The sequence below is a fragment of the Vidua macroura genome, chromosome 3, assembly GCF_024509145.1.
Source record: "Vidua macroura isolate BioBank_ID:100142 chromosome 3, ASM2450914v1, whole genome shotgun sequence".
NCBI lineage: Eukaryota > Metazoa > Chordata > Aves > Passeriformes > Viduidae > Vidua > Vidua macroura.
This window is the reverse complement of record NC_071573.1, coordinates 79,079,165-79,094,977: the sequence shown is the minus strand read 5'-3', so window position 1 is coordinate 79,094,977 and position 15,813 is coordinate 79,079,165. Positions and strand designations below refer to the sequence as shown.

The 15,813-nt window shown below is 36.4% G+C and overlaps 1 protein-coding gene across 2 annotated transcripts in view; it reads right to left on the bottom strand.

The window, feature by feature from the left end:
• RNGTT (RNA guanylyltransferase and 5'-phosphatase) overlaps positions 1-15,813 on the bottom strand; it is a 170,440-nt gene that overhangs the window by 99,095 nt on the left and 55,532 nt on the right. For both annotated transcript variants that reach the window (XM_053973871.1, XM_053973872.1), the window contains exon 11: positions 8,043-8,207. In XM_053973871.1, coding sequence (XP_053829846.1) covers positions 8,043-8,207 — 165 coding nt within the window. The remainder of the gene's footprint in view (positions 1-8,042; positions 8,208-15,813) is intronic.

Genomic DNA, 15,813 nt, shown 5'->3' with positions numbered 1-15,813 from the left:
AATTCCAAGAACCACAACTACTGCAGAGTGTCTTCCTCAACCATTTGCTCTTATAATTTCACAGTCAGTGATTGACATGGGCCCAAACTACTAGTCATTAGCATTCTAATGACACCACTCTTCATTATCCTTTAGAACAGCAATTCTGCAGAAAAGTCTTCACTGGAGTCCACATATTTTTTCCAGTAGAGGAAGGCAGTAGAAATTCCAGTTTATAATCATGTGATAGGGAATGAGCAACACCTCCGAGCAAGAAAGCCAAAGAGATTCAACCCTTCTCTTTGTAGCTTGCTTTGTGCCATGATGCACTCTTAGGAAAAAGTATGTTGGGAAGCAACCTTGGATGTTGAAGTCTAAGAACCACACTAGCTTCATTTCACTACCCAGCCACACAGGGAAAAAATGCTATTGTGAACAAGAGTAAAATACATTGTGAGGGTGGCATGGAATCAAGTTTGATGGTTCTATTTTTTTTTTTTTTTTAATCCTTTTGGTTTTGCAGCTAATTCATTAACAGCACTCTTCAAATATGCTAATAACACTAGCTATATGCCATGTTTCTTAATTATTTGGAGACATCTTAGAAAAACCTAGAGCATGCTACAGTAAGAGCCCCACTGAGCTATCACCCATGTGCTGGTTCTGAGTGAACAACTCCAAAGGTTATGCATCTAATATATTCAAAACAATACCCAAGAATAACATAAGCACTATGTGTGTTAATGCTGAATTTGACAGCACATCTGCATTCCTGAATTCAAAATAAGCATGAGGCATTTCTCACTGTCAATCTCTTCTCAAAAACACAATTGTGAAACTGACATCAATTAACTACGATGTTTCCAAATGCTTCTTTCAAATAAGAGAAATAAGCTCCTCCAAGAAACTCTAATTTACTTTTGTGATAGCTTCAAAATTAGAGAAACGTGGACTCCTTGAAGCTTTGTGGGAATAACCCTGCCAAACAGCAATATTTCATATTTATTTTTACTGATGAAGAAACAGCAATATATTTCATGGCTTGGCCATTTCATGTACTGTGCTCTTCACAGTTCTCTATTTCAAAGGGCACGGTGCCTTCCTTTTCTTTCTTTTAGGCACAGGGTATGTTGCCCACATCACCCTCCCCATGCCCTCCTACCTGGCAGAACACACCCATCTGAGATAAGAGTCTTGCTGGAGGTGGAGGAGATTTAACAGGTTCCACTAACAAATGTTTTGAACTATTTACACATTAGCTGAAATCTACAACATTCCTGAATGGATGAAAGATGCTCGGTAAAGTCTGTAATGTCTTCAACTGAGCAAGGCTCTCATTACACTGATGCTTGCAAGCTCCCTAATACTCTGGGTTTCACCAAATACTGCATTCAATAGTTCTTCTGATGTCAAAGGAAAGAATGGCACTGGGTTGAGTACAATGCCCTGACTGATCTTCCACAGTTACATACTTGATAAGGTTTATCTATTATCCAGCCCCTGCTTAAACTGTTCCAACATAATGTGGTCTCTGGTTGCCAAAATCGTGGATAGGGCTGTTTTAATTAAGTCAGATAATTGAGGATTTTATTTTATTACGCATTTCTAATAAGACTTGTCAACAAAGACAAAACTGTATATACAATAATTCAGTTAAACACAAAACTGATATACAAGAACATAATGTTTTCATACATTTACTGTTACAATTTCTGATTCAAACTGGGCTAATATTTTATACTGGGCCTGAAGCATTGATTTTAACACAAAAATTAACTTTATATTCTGGATGTTTAAAAAAATCAGATTCTTCTGCTATATAATGGCACTTGAGGGCTTTATTTGCAACAATGTTGGAATTAAAACTATAAAGCCATAATAGTAAAATGCTAAGATTTTGTAATTTCTTTATTTTAAAAATTAATTTTGTTTGAGGTCTGGTTTTGAGGTTTTTTTCTCAGAATTGAGCAGATTACAAGAAAAGAAAGAGCTAGCAGCGATGTCCCATAATCTTGCATCATAATAAATTGCTTTAAATTTCACCCCCATCTTTACCATTTTCTTTGTGCTTTTATTCATTTTATCCAAATTAAGCGCATGTCTCTCGAACGTCATTCCAATAGGAGAAGGCTGCTGGCTTCCCTGTGGAGCTGCATTGCCAGAAGGCAGTTTGGAAAGTGACAGGCTGTGAAGTGGCACAATGGACAATATTAAACAGTTGCCCCTCAATTAATGAGTGGAGTGACCCACTTAGTCACCACAGCTGAGTCTTCAGAAGATATCAAATATACAATTCAATTGTTCATACTGGCATACCAATTGGTAATTAGGTCCAAACAGATTTGCATTTCCCTGGTTTGGTAATACACCATAAAACTGAAAGAAGAAATAATTGTTAAAGACACTTTTCCTACTTAGAAAGGTATATAGTATTTCCACTGTACAGAATACAGAAGAAATAATTTACAAAAATGGTAGAATGTTCAAATCTAATGTTAAAGTGTTAAAAGCTAAGCTGAATATGTACTGTCTTGGTGTTTAACAATGTGCACCAAGTAGAACACTTCATCCATAAGCCTTTATTTTTCCACTAGTTTCAATGCTTTCTTTCTCACACAATAGTTTGACAAGTCAGAATTTAATTGCACATTCCATTTTTGAATCATTCTACATTAATTTAATTTGTACCACTAGCAGTATCTAACATGGGCCACAAGTTATGAAAATAATCCTTCATGGAAATATCCAAGACTCTTTGTTTTAACTTCAGGAGATCACATTCTGAAAAATGAGAAATGTAACTAATGTGTGAATAATTTCTTAAAGAAAAAGAAAAAAACTTCTTTCCTAACCAAAACACTACTGTGCTGAAATATTATACTTGACCTTCAACATCATAAATAATAACCAAAAGCAAGTAGCCTAATCCTCTTCTGTCTACTCCAGGAAACAAACACAGATCCTTCTTCGTGAATGGGTCTCCTTAAGTGACTCCAGCAAAGCAAGGAGGCTGAGAAGTTAGCCACAGCTGAGTCAGTGTTTGCCCTAGCTTGGGGGAACCCAAATCTAAGCCAGTAGCTGCTGCCTCCCTGTCCCACAGAAAGCAAAGGAACAGTCAGAGGCAGCTGGACACCCCACCAGCACTGGCCTACAAAACCCTCAAACTCTCACTGACAGAAATTATGTTTACCAAATAGCATTCACATCGCTGCAGTGCTGCAGCTGGCTGCATGAAACAGCTGCAGTTCAAGCACCGAATTTCAAGTGGCAGCAACCTATACTCAGCTCAAGATCTGCAGTTTAGTCACCTATTTCATCTTACAATTTACAAAGCTTCCACTTGGGCTGACTGGCTGTACTTACCTTTACAATTCATGTGGTAAAATAACTTTGAACAATCAGGCTGAAGTACTACATGCTGGGATATAAGGCAGCTGCCAAGTGAACATTTCAAATTCTACTATAAGAATAAGGTAACATCTTTGCAACTTCTTATTCCCTATTTGTTTACTAAGTTCCTCAGGTCAACGACTATTTGTGTTTACAGAAAGAAAAGCATGCCAAAAAGGTTTAAGTGAAGGTTACACCAGCACAAAAGCATCTAAGGGTGGAATATGGCAATACTGCTTTTATTCCATTAAACTTTCCATTCCTGGGGAGATGGACCAGGAGTAAGTGAGGAAGAAATGTAAGAAATGAAGAAATAAAAACAAACAGAAGCAAAATGGTAGAGGGGACATGGGTTAGAAGACAATTAAAAGGTGATAAATAGGCCAAAACCTTGGAATGGAACAGATGGAGTGAGGAATATGATGTAAGCCAGACATGAAGAATGGCTGCCAACTCTAGGGCAGGAAATGCAGGATTGAAAGGTGAGCTGATTAAACTACTCCTGAAGGCATAGAAAATCAAAACAAAAATAAAAACAGAGGAAACAAGTCTTCTTGGCAATAAAAAACCTCCAGATGGTAACATTCCCTCTCCACTGACATGGGGAATTCAAGATCTTCAATAAATAGACAGAGAATTTGACACTTCTGGAACCACCACAGTTGCCATGCAATTCTTCTGTCTTCTGTCCCATGACTGCAAAGCTTCTCCACATGTTGTCTGTAGGCAACTTGGAGATATAAGACAGGGCCTTGTCATTTTCAGTCAGTTTTGGTTAACAGCTCTCTTGGCAGACACGGATGAGCAATGTCTGCATATTCTGCCCTTTATCAGGGTTCACTCTTTTAGGGCATGCAAATACTAACTTACAGCTGCCTCAGCTGCCTGCAAAATACATGAACATCAGCAAAATGTGCACTTACACATTCTCCTGCATCATTAGAAGTCCACAGCAGCTTAATTTTTCAAAGCAAACCATCTCAACAGGATCTATACCTTTATTGGTATAAACTCTAAACATTCCACCTCTCCTAACTACAACAAAAGCATTTTTAAAAAGTAAAAATAAAAATCCAAATGTCAAATAAACAAGGAGAACAAAGTAAGTCACCTGTCAGTTCACAGATTTGACTGAAAACTTTTAAAAGGATCCTAGACCATTTAATCTTCCAGCAGACATTACCTTGTCTCTAATCCCTCTAGGACAAGCTGTCATTTTAAAACCAGATAATAGTCTAAGAACTGACAAGTCATTGACATACAGTGTGCTAACATTTGCAAAAGGTTGTTCATTTGACCTGTATCACTGTTTGACCTTTAGCCCTTTTGTTTCATTGAGAGTGATGGGCACAATTCTCCATGGGACCACAGACTGCACAGAAAGGAACTTTTTTCCTACTCCTGCTAGACAGAATTTTCAGTAGACAATGGGTTTTAGTGATGACATCCAGACTGAGACTGTCCACACAAAAAAGCCTTGCAAGAGAACTGTGAATTGGTTTAAGCAAGGAAAGCCAAGATTTGGACAACTTCCAAGAATATAATTATTTCTATGTACCTGTACTTCCTGCTCAATATAATGAAAATAAAGTCTTGCTGAAAAGCCTAATATTCCTGTAAATACAAAGCCATGGTGCAAAGCCTAAGAGTACAAAGCATTTAAAGAACTAGCCTAAAACTCAGCTTCTTCCATTGACTGCTGCAATCCTTTCACAACAGGTGGGAGAATTTGACCATATCATCTCCTTGAATTCTGATACAAATCAATAAATGCAAAGAAAGCAAGCTATGCAACAAAAGTGACCAATCATGCAAGTGTAATAACAAACACCAAAAATTCAACTTTGCTCAAAAATGTCTAAGAGAACCTGGAAGTTACATTAAAAGGAAGTTCCTAGCTAACACTAAAATACTAGTATGTGTTTAATTGATTACAGAGGAAAAAAAACTTTAGTGATGCTGCTTTCTTTATCAATATCAGAGTTCAACAAGGCAATATTTTTAGAGACTCTGAGAATACAGAACTTGCTCCCCAGTGATTGTTCGTTTCTTTTGTCTTACTACTAAAACTCAGTCTTACAAAAAATAGAAGTCCATCCAAACATCTTAAAATAACATAGAAGGCAATATTATAAAGACACAGCCCTTATTTCAAAAATCCAAAACTAAATCTCAAGACAGAACTGCCATACTTTATAATTGCACTTTAAAAGTGCATTTCATTTCACAGTAAATTGATTTCCAGATTAAAAACCAAAAAATCAGTCAGTACCTAACTCTGGTATTAACGTTCCAAATCCATAACTTGAAGAACATTTTCATTAGTGGATGTATTATATAACACAACACCAAGTTTACTGCTGTTTCAAGTAATTACTTCCACTTTTTCATTGAAAATAACTAAGTCTACATGGAAAACACTCATTTTTTCTGGTATAAATAAAAGTTTTAGCCACTTTTTCTGCTATTAACTATAGCAGTGAAGCTCCTGGCTTTTTGAGTAATCTTCCTACAGTCCACACAATCTAACACACATTTACTGATACATTATTTTTAATAAAAAGAATGGAATGGAATGTCTTAACTCAGATCATAGAAAGGAATGATGGAGGGAGGCTGTGAAAAAGAGGTCTAGAGCATTCTCTTGTGAAGTTCAAACTGCATTCTGAGAACATGTTTCAAAAATTAAAGCTTCTCAAAACAAAAATAGGACGTGATGAAGTACACTTGATTCTTTTCTTGATCCCAAGCAAACCCCCGCTACATTGAAAAAAAAAAAAAAAAAACAACAAAAAAAAAACCAATAAACCAAAAAATACCCCAAGCAACTCCAAATCATACTCCTAAAGTTTTGATGAAACCCATTCTGACAAGGTATGTTGTTTTTCAGTCTTGAATATGCTGGTGCAATCAGAGAGCCATCTTATCTGTGTCCAAGGACTGCTACTTTAATCTTTGAAAACAACAAGCCTTGGGGGTGACTTAAGAAGCCACATTTCTCTCAGTGAAATACACTCGGAAGAAAGTAGGGAAGAAACCCAGGCTTAAAAATATCACAGCTTTTCTGAGACCACTCAAGGGTGTAAATCTTTAAGGATCTTGTGGTGGTTTTACCCCAGCCAGCAACTAAGCACCACAAAGCTGCTCATTACAGTCAAGAAAGGAGGGATCCTGTTAGATCCTTTCTAAAGATGATAGGATCCAACTCTTCTTGGAAAAGAAAAATGTCTAATTGAACATAAGGAGAAGATCTACCTAAGCAGGTCCCACTTATCCTTTAGGATCCATTCAGCAGCACATCTCTGGAGAGGGATTGATGGATATGAACAGACTTAGAGGATAAAAGGAATTCCTTGTTTTCCTGCAGACCTCGGTGTCCTGCACATAGAGCTGGCAAACCCTCTCAACACATTCATCACTGATGCAAGAGGAAGTCTGCTCGCTTTTTCAGCTATACTGATGAGTTATTCATCACTATATTTGTTGCTATAGTTGCAGAGATGACTAAATAAAAACAGGATAAAGATTCTTTGGGCAAAACAATACTATTTTTAAATAGTCTTTTTTTTCAGAATAGGGCAATGATTCAATAGACTGGACTATTGTTTATAGTCTATTCTGACCATACATAATGAAAAATTCACAAAGTTATGATGAATATGAAAATGCAAGCCTTTTTTCATTACACTAAGGAAGTGTTACAGGAATCATACTCATCAAGTTCACAGAAGTAATGAAATGAAAAAGGTATTTTGAGGTAAGTAAGAGCAAGAATAATTCCTAGTTTATATATTGATCTTTTGAGAATATATTTTTATGAATACTATTATTTTGAGCAGATATAGATTTGAAATCTATTTTGAACCAACAATTATTTCTCTTAAGTGTTTACCAATATTGCCTTAGATAAAACTCCACATCAATACTGGTACTGCTACCTAAAACTCCTTACAGTTATCATAGGGCACACAAACAATTCTCAAATATTGACATAAAACGTCTTGCTTATTGAAAACAATGATCAGATTTCAAGCCTCCCAAGAAGCTTCCTGTTGTAAGAGTAGTAAAAAGAACATATTTCACTAGGTAAGATTGATTTAAATGAGGACAAAAATATCCTATAATGTACATTGTACATAAAGAAAAATGTGTAACCTAAACTCCAAAATGTAGAAGGCTTCAGAGACTATCATGATTGACACTTAAAATACCTACCTCAAACCAACCAAAAAAAAAAAAATCCAAGGAAAAAACACCAAAGCCATACACCAACCCCGAATATCCCAATAAATTAAAAGTGTATAGATATTCATATCTCAAAGATGCTTTTACGGTGGTGCTTTTACATTGGGGTAAAAAATTGTTGACTGAACTGCATTTGAAACGCAATCATCTCAAATGCAGATTGCAATGTTCTTAAAGTCTTACCTGGTACTTCATATTTATTGATAGCTTCAAAACTGTTTTCTAAAAGCCTGAGATAAGTAATAAAACAAAAAAACCCACTTTTCAGAATATCCCAAGCTGCCAGTGACTCCACAACAATTGCTGAACATTTGGTTAGCAGAGGAACTCACTGGAAGACACAACAAAAATGCTGAGGGAAAACCTATGCCTACCACTGTTATACAGCCTCCAGTACCACAACATAAAACAACTGAAATCAAGCTTACCTTTCTGGAAATGTATATGTCGAAAAATGGTTTGTTTCGAACACTGAACGGCTCCTGTGCTTTGTCAATGAGACCACTCTTCATCTTTTCATGTCGTGGAAATATAATCTCTTTCTCTATACATGCAAGCCGAACATTAAAATCGCAGTCTCCAACAGGCTGTCCCTGCCAAGTTACAAAAATCAGGATTAAAATCAAACACCAAATTATTTGAACAATCTAAGTTTTCCTAACACAATATTTAGAAAACTACAGATACATAGAATTATCAAGTCACTAAATTTTTCCCAAATGTGTGGTTTTCAAGCATTTTTTCTCAGGCTATAAGAGGTTTAGCCAAATCAACATTCACAGAAAGCTAGAAACCTGCAATATGCATTCAAGCATACACAAATTAAACACCTAAATGCCTTTAAAGTTAAGTAAAATAATTTAAATACTTCCTAATTATAGCTTTTATATGGCAGCTATAATTCTCCACATAGCTTTACTCTGAAGTTATTTCGATCATTTTGTTCACAATACTTTTAATGACAAAGCAACAAGATTTACAGATTTAAGTGAACTCCTTGCTCCAAGTGCAGTACATTGACGCCTTGAAAGAAACATTAATTAATGTTCATTTTTCTGTCACAGAAAAGAGAAAAATAGGTGCAGTTGGAAAATGCACCAATAAACAATGGCTACAAAACCCTGCAAGATATTGGATGGCTCAGTCACAAAAAGGCAGTAAAACCCTTCACTAAGCCTCAGCAGCATGTCCTGACCTTTCAAGATCTGAAATAAACCAGCAGCTTTACATTGCTCTTTCTACATTTGGTCCATTGCACCAGATCGGTATGAGCATTTGTTAGATTAGTAAGGGCTTGTAATGGAGTTCATTATATTTTGAGCATTAGATAGTGAGGAAAACATGCTATGGATATCACTAGAACAAAACAAGCAACTGTCAACTAATAAATTCTAAAGCTTGTTTCAATCAGAGGTGTCACTTTCACAGCAATGAGACACAAAACTTGTAGATTTGCATTGTTACAAGTGTGATTAAGCACTGAAAGTTATGTACATGGGATCATCCCTCATTTTGCCACCCCATTCACACAAGAAAATCATTTTCAAAACCCGTTCCTTTCATAGCCTACAGGGAATTAGCTCACAGAGCCTTGGCCTGCAAACCAGAATTTTTCAAAAATTGAAAGCAACAAGCAAAGGAAACTGGGAAGACACGGGACTCAAATCATCAGTGGCAGTAGTACAGCTGAGCAGAAGAACTGGCTACGAGGTACCTTCTATACTAAAGGCAGCTTGAAGAAAAAAATCACTGCTCAACATGCATCAGAGAGGATCTGAAGTGGTCAACTGGAAAGAAGGCCAAAAATAAATGGCAAAATGACATTCTGATGAGGCATACAAAGGTGAGAGAGCAAGTAGTATCTGACCAGGTATCTCAATTAGGAGAAAAACAGAGTGCCAATTTTTAATAGCATTGCTTTAATCAGTTCTTTCCAAAATCTTTAACATTTCATGCTCCCAAAGCTTGTCTTACATTTCTTTGCTAGCATTAGAACCTACTAGACCCATATAGTAAGTCCTCAGTTGTTCATGGCAACAGCTTTAAGAATTATGCATTGCTCCCATACAACATGTAACTCACAACCACCTTCCTTTAGGACTCTCCTTCCTTCAGTCTACATAAGAGCAGGCAGCACCATCCCTCTGTGGGGAAGCACAGAGCCACAAAGCCTGTGGCAGACACCACGGGTGAAATGTCTCCTAATCTCTGTTCACTGATCCATGCTCGTGAAGAAGAAAGCGTAGCTGGCTGTTAATGGTGCCTTCAGTGCTGTCCTTTCAAACATGAAGGTGTTATCAGTAAAGAGCCATTCACATGAATGGAAAATGAAGAGTATGGAAAAATCCAAGGGGCAGGAGAGTGGTTCACACTTTATTCATTTTTCACAGAATACAGATGCATGATCTACAGATTTTTAAGTGCCACAGACAAAATATTGGACAATCAATCAATCTTTCCTTCCTTCTTTTTTCCTTCCTTTATTTCTCCCCCTATGTATAGCATACTTGAGTACTCATCTATACAGTGATTGAGCTTGTCCTGGTTTGAACATTCAATTAAAACAGAGAAAACACATCTCAACCCCTGTAACAACTGACTGAAGAACAGATTGAAGAATTCTTTCCTGGGAAATGTGTATATATTTTTTTCTAACTTCAAAGAACCCCATAATTCTCTAGGTAGATTTCAGCAAGACCTAGTGTCCATGCTCTCTTCCCTGTAGTATCTTTTCCACTCAGCCACATTTCATTAGTAGGTCTGAAAGAGCAAATTAACTAATTAATATTTCATACATTTGAGCTTCCAATAAGCCAATAAGCAGTTAGGCTTTTTAGAAAGCTTTTTTACAATTATTCTTTCAAAAATGGTTTGTACAGTGATTTAAATTTATTTCCAACCATAAACAGTTAAATTAAAAGCTGAGGCAACTTCATATGCACCATAAACCAGCTGAATCACTTTCTTTTCCTTAAAATATTCCTTTCACTTTTCTCACCTACTTGGAACTAATTATTTCCTGCAGTTCTGCCAATCATATATTTCTATTTTAAAGCTTGTTAAGTAGAAGGGTATATTACAACTAGGTTCCATCAAATAAAGGTCAAAGCTAGGTTGACATAAGATCAAATGAGAAAGGAAAACACAGAGAATGCTGCCAAGCTACTTCTTCATCAGACTAGTAAACTAAGAAGTCAAAGAGTGTTTCTTTCTTACAAAAACACAGGATATTAACAATAAGAAAATTAGCACATAATTTAATTTAACTCAAGGACATACTGAATAAAAGCAATATTGTAGGAGAGTGGCTCTTTCTTTGTTATTAGACATTTCCCATAATTACAAAAAATGTTGCTAATATACAAGGTATTTATCCCAGACATAACCAAAATCTTGAAGTGATAAAATTCTTAGCTTTTAGCAAATAAGTAGGAGGGTAACGTAGGCTGCAATAAATAATTCAGAGACCTTGACAAAACCAGGAAGATATTATTTAATGTATAAAGCACACATTTAATAATTGTCAAAAACCAAGACATTAATGCATACATAATCTAAACCCAGGCATTAGGTAATAGCATGTTTTAGGCAATACAGATGTTTTACTAACTTAAGCATTCTGAAAATTAAGATCTTATTCCAATATGTAGGTTTTTACTTGTCTGAGAAGGATAAGCATCACTACTGCTTGACAGCATAGCTACTGAAGTACCTTAAATGGTAATTCCTGTTCTAGACATTTTTAACCTAAAGTAAGTGTGTTAGTAAAGGGTAAAACAAAATTAACAAGTAGCATGTATCTCCTACCTATGATAGAAAGTTACACTTCCCTCTCACTGTAAATAAAATTTATCCTAAAGCAAAATATCATTTAGACAAGCCTTAAGAGAAGAGTCATCTGTTGAATCAACACCTCTTCCTTGAGCAGATGAGCTTTCTTCACCTGTTGAAAATCTGTGGAATGCACTAAGGTCACAGCATGGAGTGGGCTTGCAAAATATTGTTTTGATGCTGAAACATCCTTCACAAAACTTCAAACATAAGATGAAATTTCTAGTGAACTTTGAAATCCACCCAGGACTCAACATTTCTAAATTTAAACTCCAGTTATTTCAAATTAACTTCTCAAGAGAAATCATACACAACAAGTCACATAAAAATCACAAAAAGAAATGGGGTAAAAAACACTGAAAAACAGGGTCTGCAGCTCACTTAATATCCATTGGCTTGAGCAGATGGTGGAAGGCAATTTATTTGCTGAATGGAGATTAAAAAAAACAAAGGAAAGGAAGAGGAAGAAGAAGAGGAAGAGGAAGAGGAAGAGGAAGAGGAAGAGGAAGAGAATGCTACCACCAAAAAAAAGCCACCCACTCAACAAGACCAGTCCCTCTAACAATGCTCCAAATGGGTGCCAGAAGACCAAATTTGGACAAGTGTCAGTCTGTGCTCCGCCTTCCACCCAGTTCAGTGTTGAAGTCACAACCTCATGCCACATCAGGTGAGGAAGTCAAATCCCAGGTCATGACATATGACCATATATCCAGGAAGATGGCAGGAGTGGCTGGGACGGGGATGAGAGGCTAACGTGATTTCTGTTGCACATCCTGCCTCTCTCTCCACGAGCAGAAGGTATCCACGAGGATCTACCATCACCCTCCACGGTCGAGTTTCCCTTCCCTGTGTCTCCAAGGTTACCTCGTGGCCACAGCTCAGTAAATTCCATAAACCTTACATGGAAAGTAGTTCATGCAGTGAACACACCATGCTGCACAGGCACCAAATTCCATAAAAGTATTTCATCTTTGATTTTGGTATTTACGTGCTTTTTTCCTCAATGCAGCTATAGTACAAAGAAAAATGAGTCCTAGGCCTCTGCACACAGCTGATAACCGGCATGGTCCAGGATAAACTGAGGATATTTATTCTTTTCTTCCATGAGATATGGCTGAAGTGTACCCACCAGCAAAGCATTTGCTTCTCCAGGGCAGTACCTGAAACATGAATAATTCAGCGCACACACAGAGATATACGTCCATGCACGTCTTCACTTCCTGAGCCAGAGTAGAACATATGTCACAACTGTCTCAGCTTTCATGATTTTGAGAGATGAATAAGCTCAGCCTGATATTCTACCCTGTGTTTAACGTTATTATTGACAATTCAAGGCACCCACAGTTGACATCTGTATTCCCAATGAAAGCCCATTATTAGTTTTCCCAACTTCTGAAGACCACACAGTCTAATATTTTTAGTTTTATGTTAATGATCTGGCACATATTTCTTCTGACCACGGTTTTATGCTTTTTGTACACATAGCTTTATATACAAACAATCTAAAACTGCTATTTGAGTTTCCAAATAAGATTATTACTACATTCAATGCCTAAAAGGTTTTTTAATTTCCTATGAAGTTTTCTTTTTGAAGCAGAAAAGCATTAGAGAAATGAAAAATTTTATAGAATTATATCCCTTAAGTTCTTTATTTTTAAAAGGCAAAAGGCATGACAATCAATAGAATCTAAACATTTATTTTAAAGTTTTGGCAGTTATCTAACTTTAAAATGTTGGGAGTCTTCTAACTTTATTCACTCAAATATTCAAAACATGTATCATAAGGGCAAAGAATTCAGCCTTTTCAAAAGGTTTCTAAAGTTTATCTTAGCATCAGTGAGGTACAGCATGTGAAATACTGTTTCAATTGTAATAATACAACCAGTGTGCTGCAGGAACATGATTACAATTTATATGTTGTTGTTTTGTACAATGGAATATTGCTCTGATTTACCACAGAACAAAAATGGTTTGAAGAATCTGACTTACTAAAAATATTGCTTGAGACATATATTAAATTACTGCTATTTCCTTAAAAAATAATCACTGAAAATAAAATTTAAAATGTGCAAAGGAAAGAAGTAGCCAATGGATAACACCAAGGTCTAACAGAACATACAAATATAGCTCCATGGGGTTTTTTTATAAGTAAATATAACTTGAACAAAACAGCAGGACTGTCAAAACTGTTACTAAACAGGTATGACCAAAACAGAAAAAGCAGATTGTACTACAAAAATTGCTCTCTCCCTTAATCTTCTCGGATTGCTCAAAATTTTAAATAAATTCACAATAAAAACCATCAAACTCTGTAATTGCAACTGGATGATAAATTTGCACCACCAGTATAAAGGCAACGTATACAAAGCAGAGTATTTACAACTTATTTACAACTGTATTTACAGTCAGTTGAAGTGACTGAATTATGATTCTCATCACCAACACTGGGCAGTTAAGAGGCAGAATTATGGAAATAGGCATCTAGCACAGATGAACAGCTAAGCCCTCCCTTTTGAAAACAAAGCTCCAGTTAGACACTGAAAGCTTAGTAGTTGCTATATTCAGACAACTCAGTCAAATTCATTGATTGCATGTACAGCGACTTCATTTAGAAATCCTTCTGAGCCCTCAAAACCAGAACTCAATGAGGAGATTTTACTGGGACATAAATGATTAAAACAAAAAGGAATCTTGTTCCGTCTAGACTGGTTACCTCCCCTGAGATAATTTGAGTAGATGAACTTCCCACTTCAATTACAGAAGGAAAAGTCATAGTTCTAAAAAACCCTAATTATAAAAGAGATGTGTCATTATCACCATGGGATATTTACACACAAAAAGACTGCATATGGGAATATAAGTTTTAATAATTTATTTTACAGTGAATTTAGGCTATCTTCAAAGTCAAACACAGGATTTTACTGCTTCAGTTTTTTCTAATTATTTTTCCTAGTACTTGTGTTGTATTTATGGAGGTGGTCTTACCTTAATTGGACCACCTAGTATGTGTTGCAGTCAATATTTTCTCTTTCTACTTCTATTCTCCTCACATTCTTTTCCTTTCTGTCAGCCATTCACAATGACTCTTCATAGGAATAGCTATTGCTGGGTTTTCACACGGCTGTCTTTATGATAAAGAATTATCACTCCAGTGAATTAAAGAACCATGGGAAAATTCCTTCATCTTAAAAACATTATTCAAGCCATTTCAAGATTGTGGCACTGGTGTTTTTAGACTATAAATCACTTCATTGTATTTAAAATAAGACTGTCTAGTACAGTTAGTATGAAGTCTTGTAAAAACTAGAAAGAGGGGGGGAAATAGTAGTAACGATCAGCACTTATTCACAACCACTATCTTAGAAAAGGAACCGCCTACGTTGCCTAAACCATGAACTAAAAATTAAGTATCACCTCATAACACCTGAAGACTTGTAAATATCTACCATTTTAGTACACAATCTGTCTTTAGATATCTAGTTCTTTGTGTACATGGTCAGCTTATGAGTAAGAAACACTGAAAATATAATACTCGTTTCAAGAGGAAGTGGTATTCTTCTTCGTATTTATTTTAAATAAGAGAAATATTCTAAAAAGGATGAAAATACAGCATTCACATTCTCTCCCAGACCATAACAGTCAGTGAGGCTATTCAAACTTGTTGGAATCATAGAAGGGTGTGGGTTTGAAGGGACATTAGAGATCATCCAGTTCCATCCCCTGCCATGGGCAGGGACAACTTCCACTAGACCAGGCCAGTCAAAGCCCCATCCAACCTGGCCTTGAACACTTCTAGGGATGGAGTATCCATCCACAACTTCTCTGGGCATCCTGCTCCAGTGCCTCACGAAGCTCACAGTGAAAAATTTCTTCCTACTGTCTCATCTAAACCTGCCCACTTCCAGTTTACGCCATTGCCCATTGTTCTATCACTACAGGCCCTTGTGAAAAGTCCCTCTCCAGATCTGTTCTAGGCTCCCTTCAGGTACTGGAAGGCTGCAAGTACCTGAAGCCTTCTCTCTTCCAGACTGAACAATCCCAAATCTCTCCCAGTTAGGCAAGAAAAAGAAAATACTAGTGAGGTCTTGCTTTCAACCTTCATAAAAATAATCCTGAAATATACAGTTATTATATTTGCTACATCCTTCTCATTAACTTTGACTATTTCTTTTTCTGTAGTTCTTTTCCCCTAGAAACAGGAAAAAGATGGGAAGAGACAAGGAGAAAGCCGGAAAAAATGAAATATTGTTGCTAGATTAATAGTAAAAGTTAATAATTAAAACTAAGTTAGGGAAAAGTTCATTACAACATTGGAACACTCTCAGTGCTTCCATATGACATTTCCCCAATACTCTATTTTCCCTACAG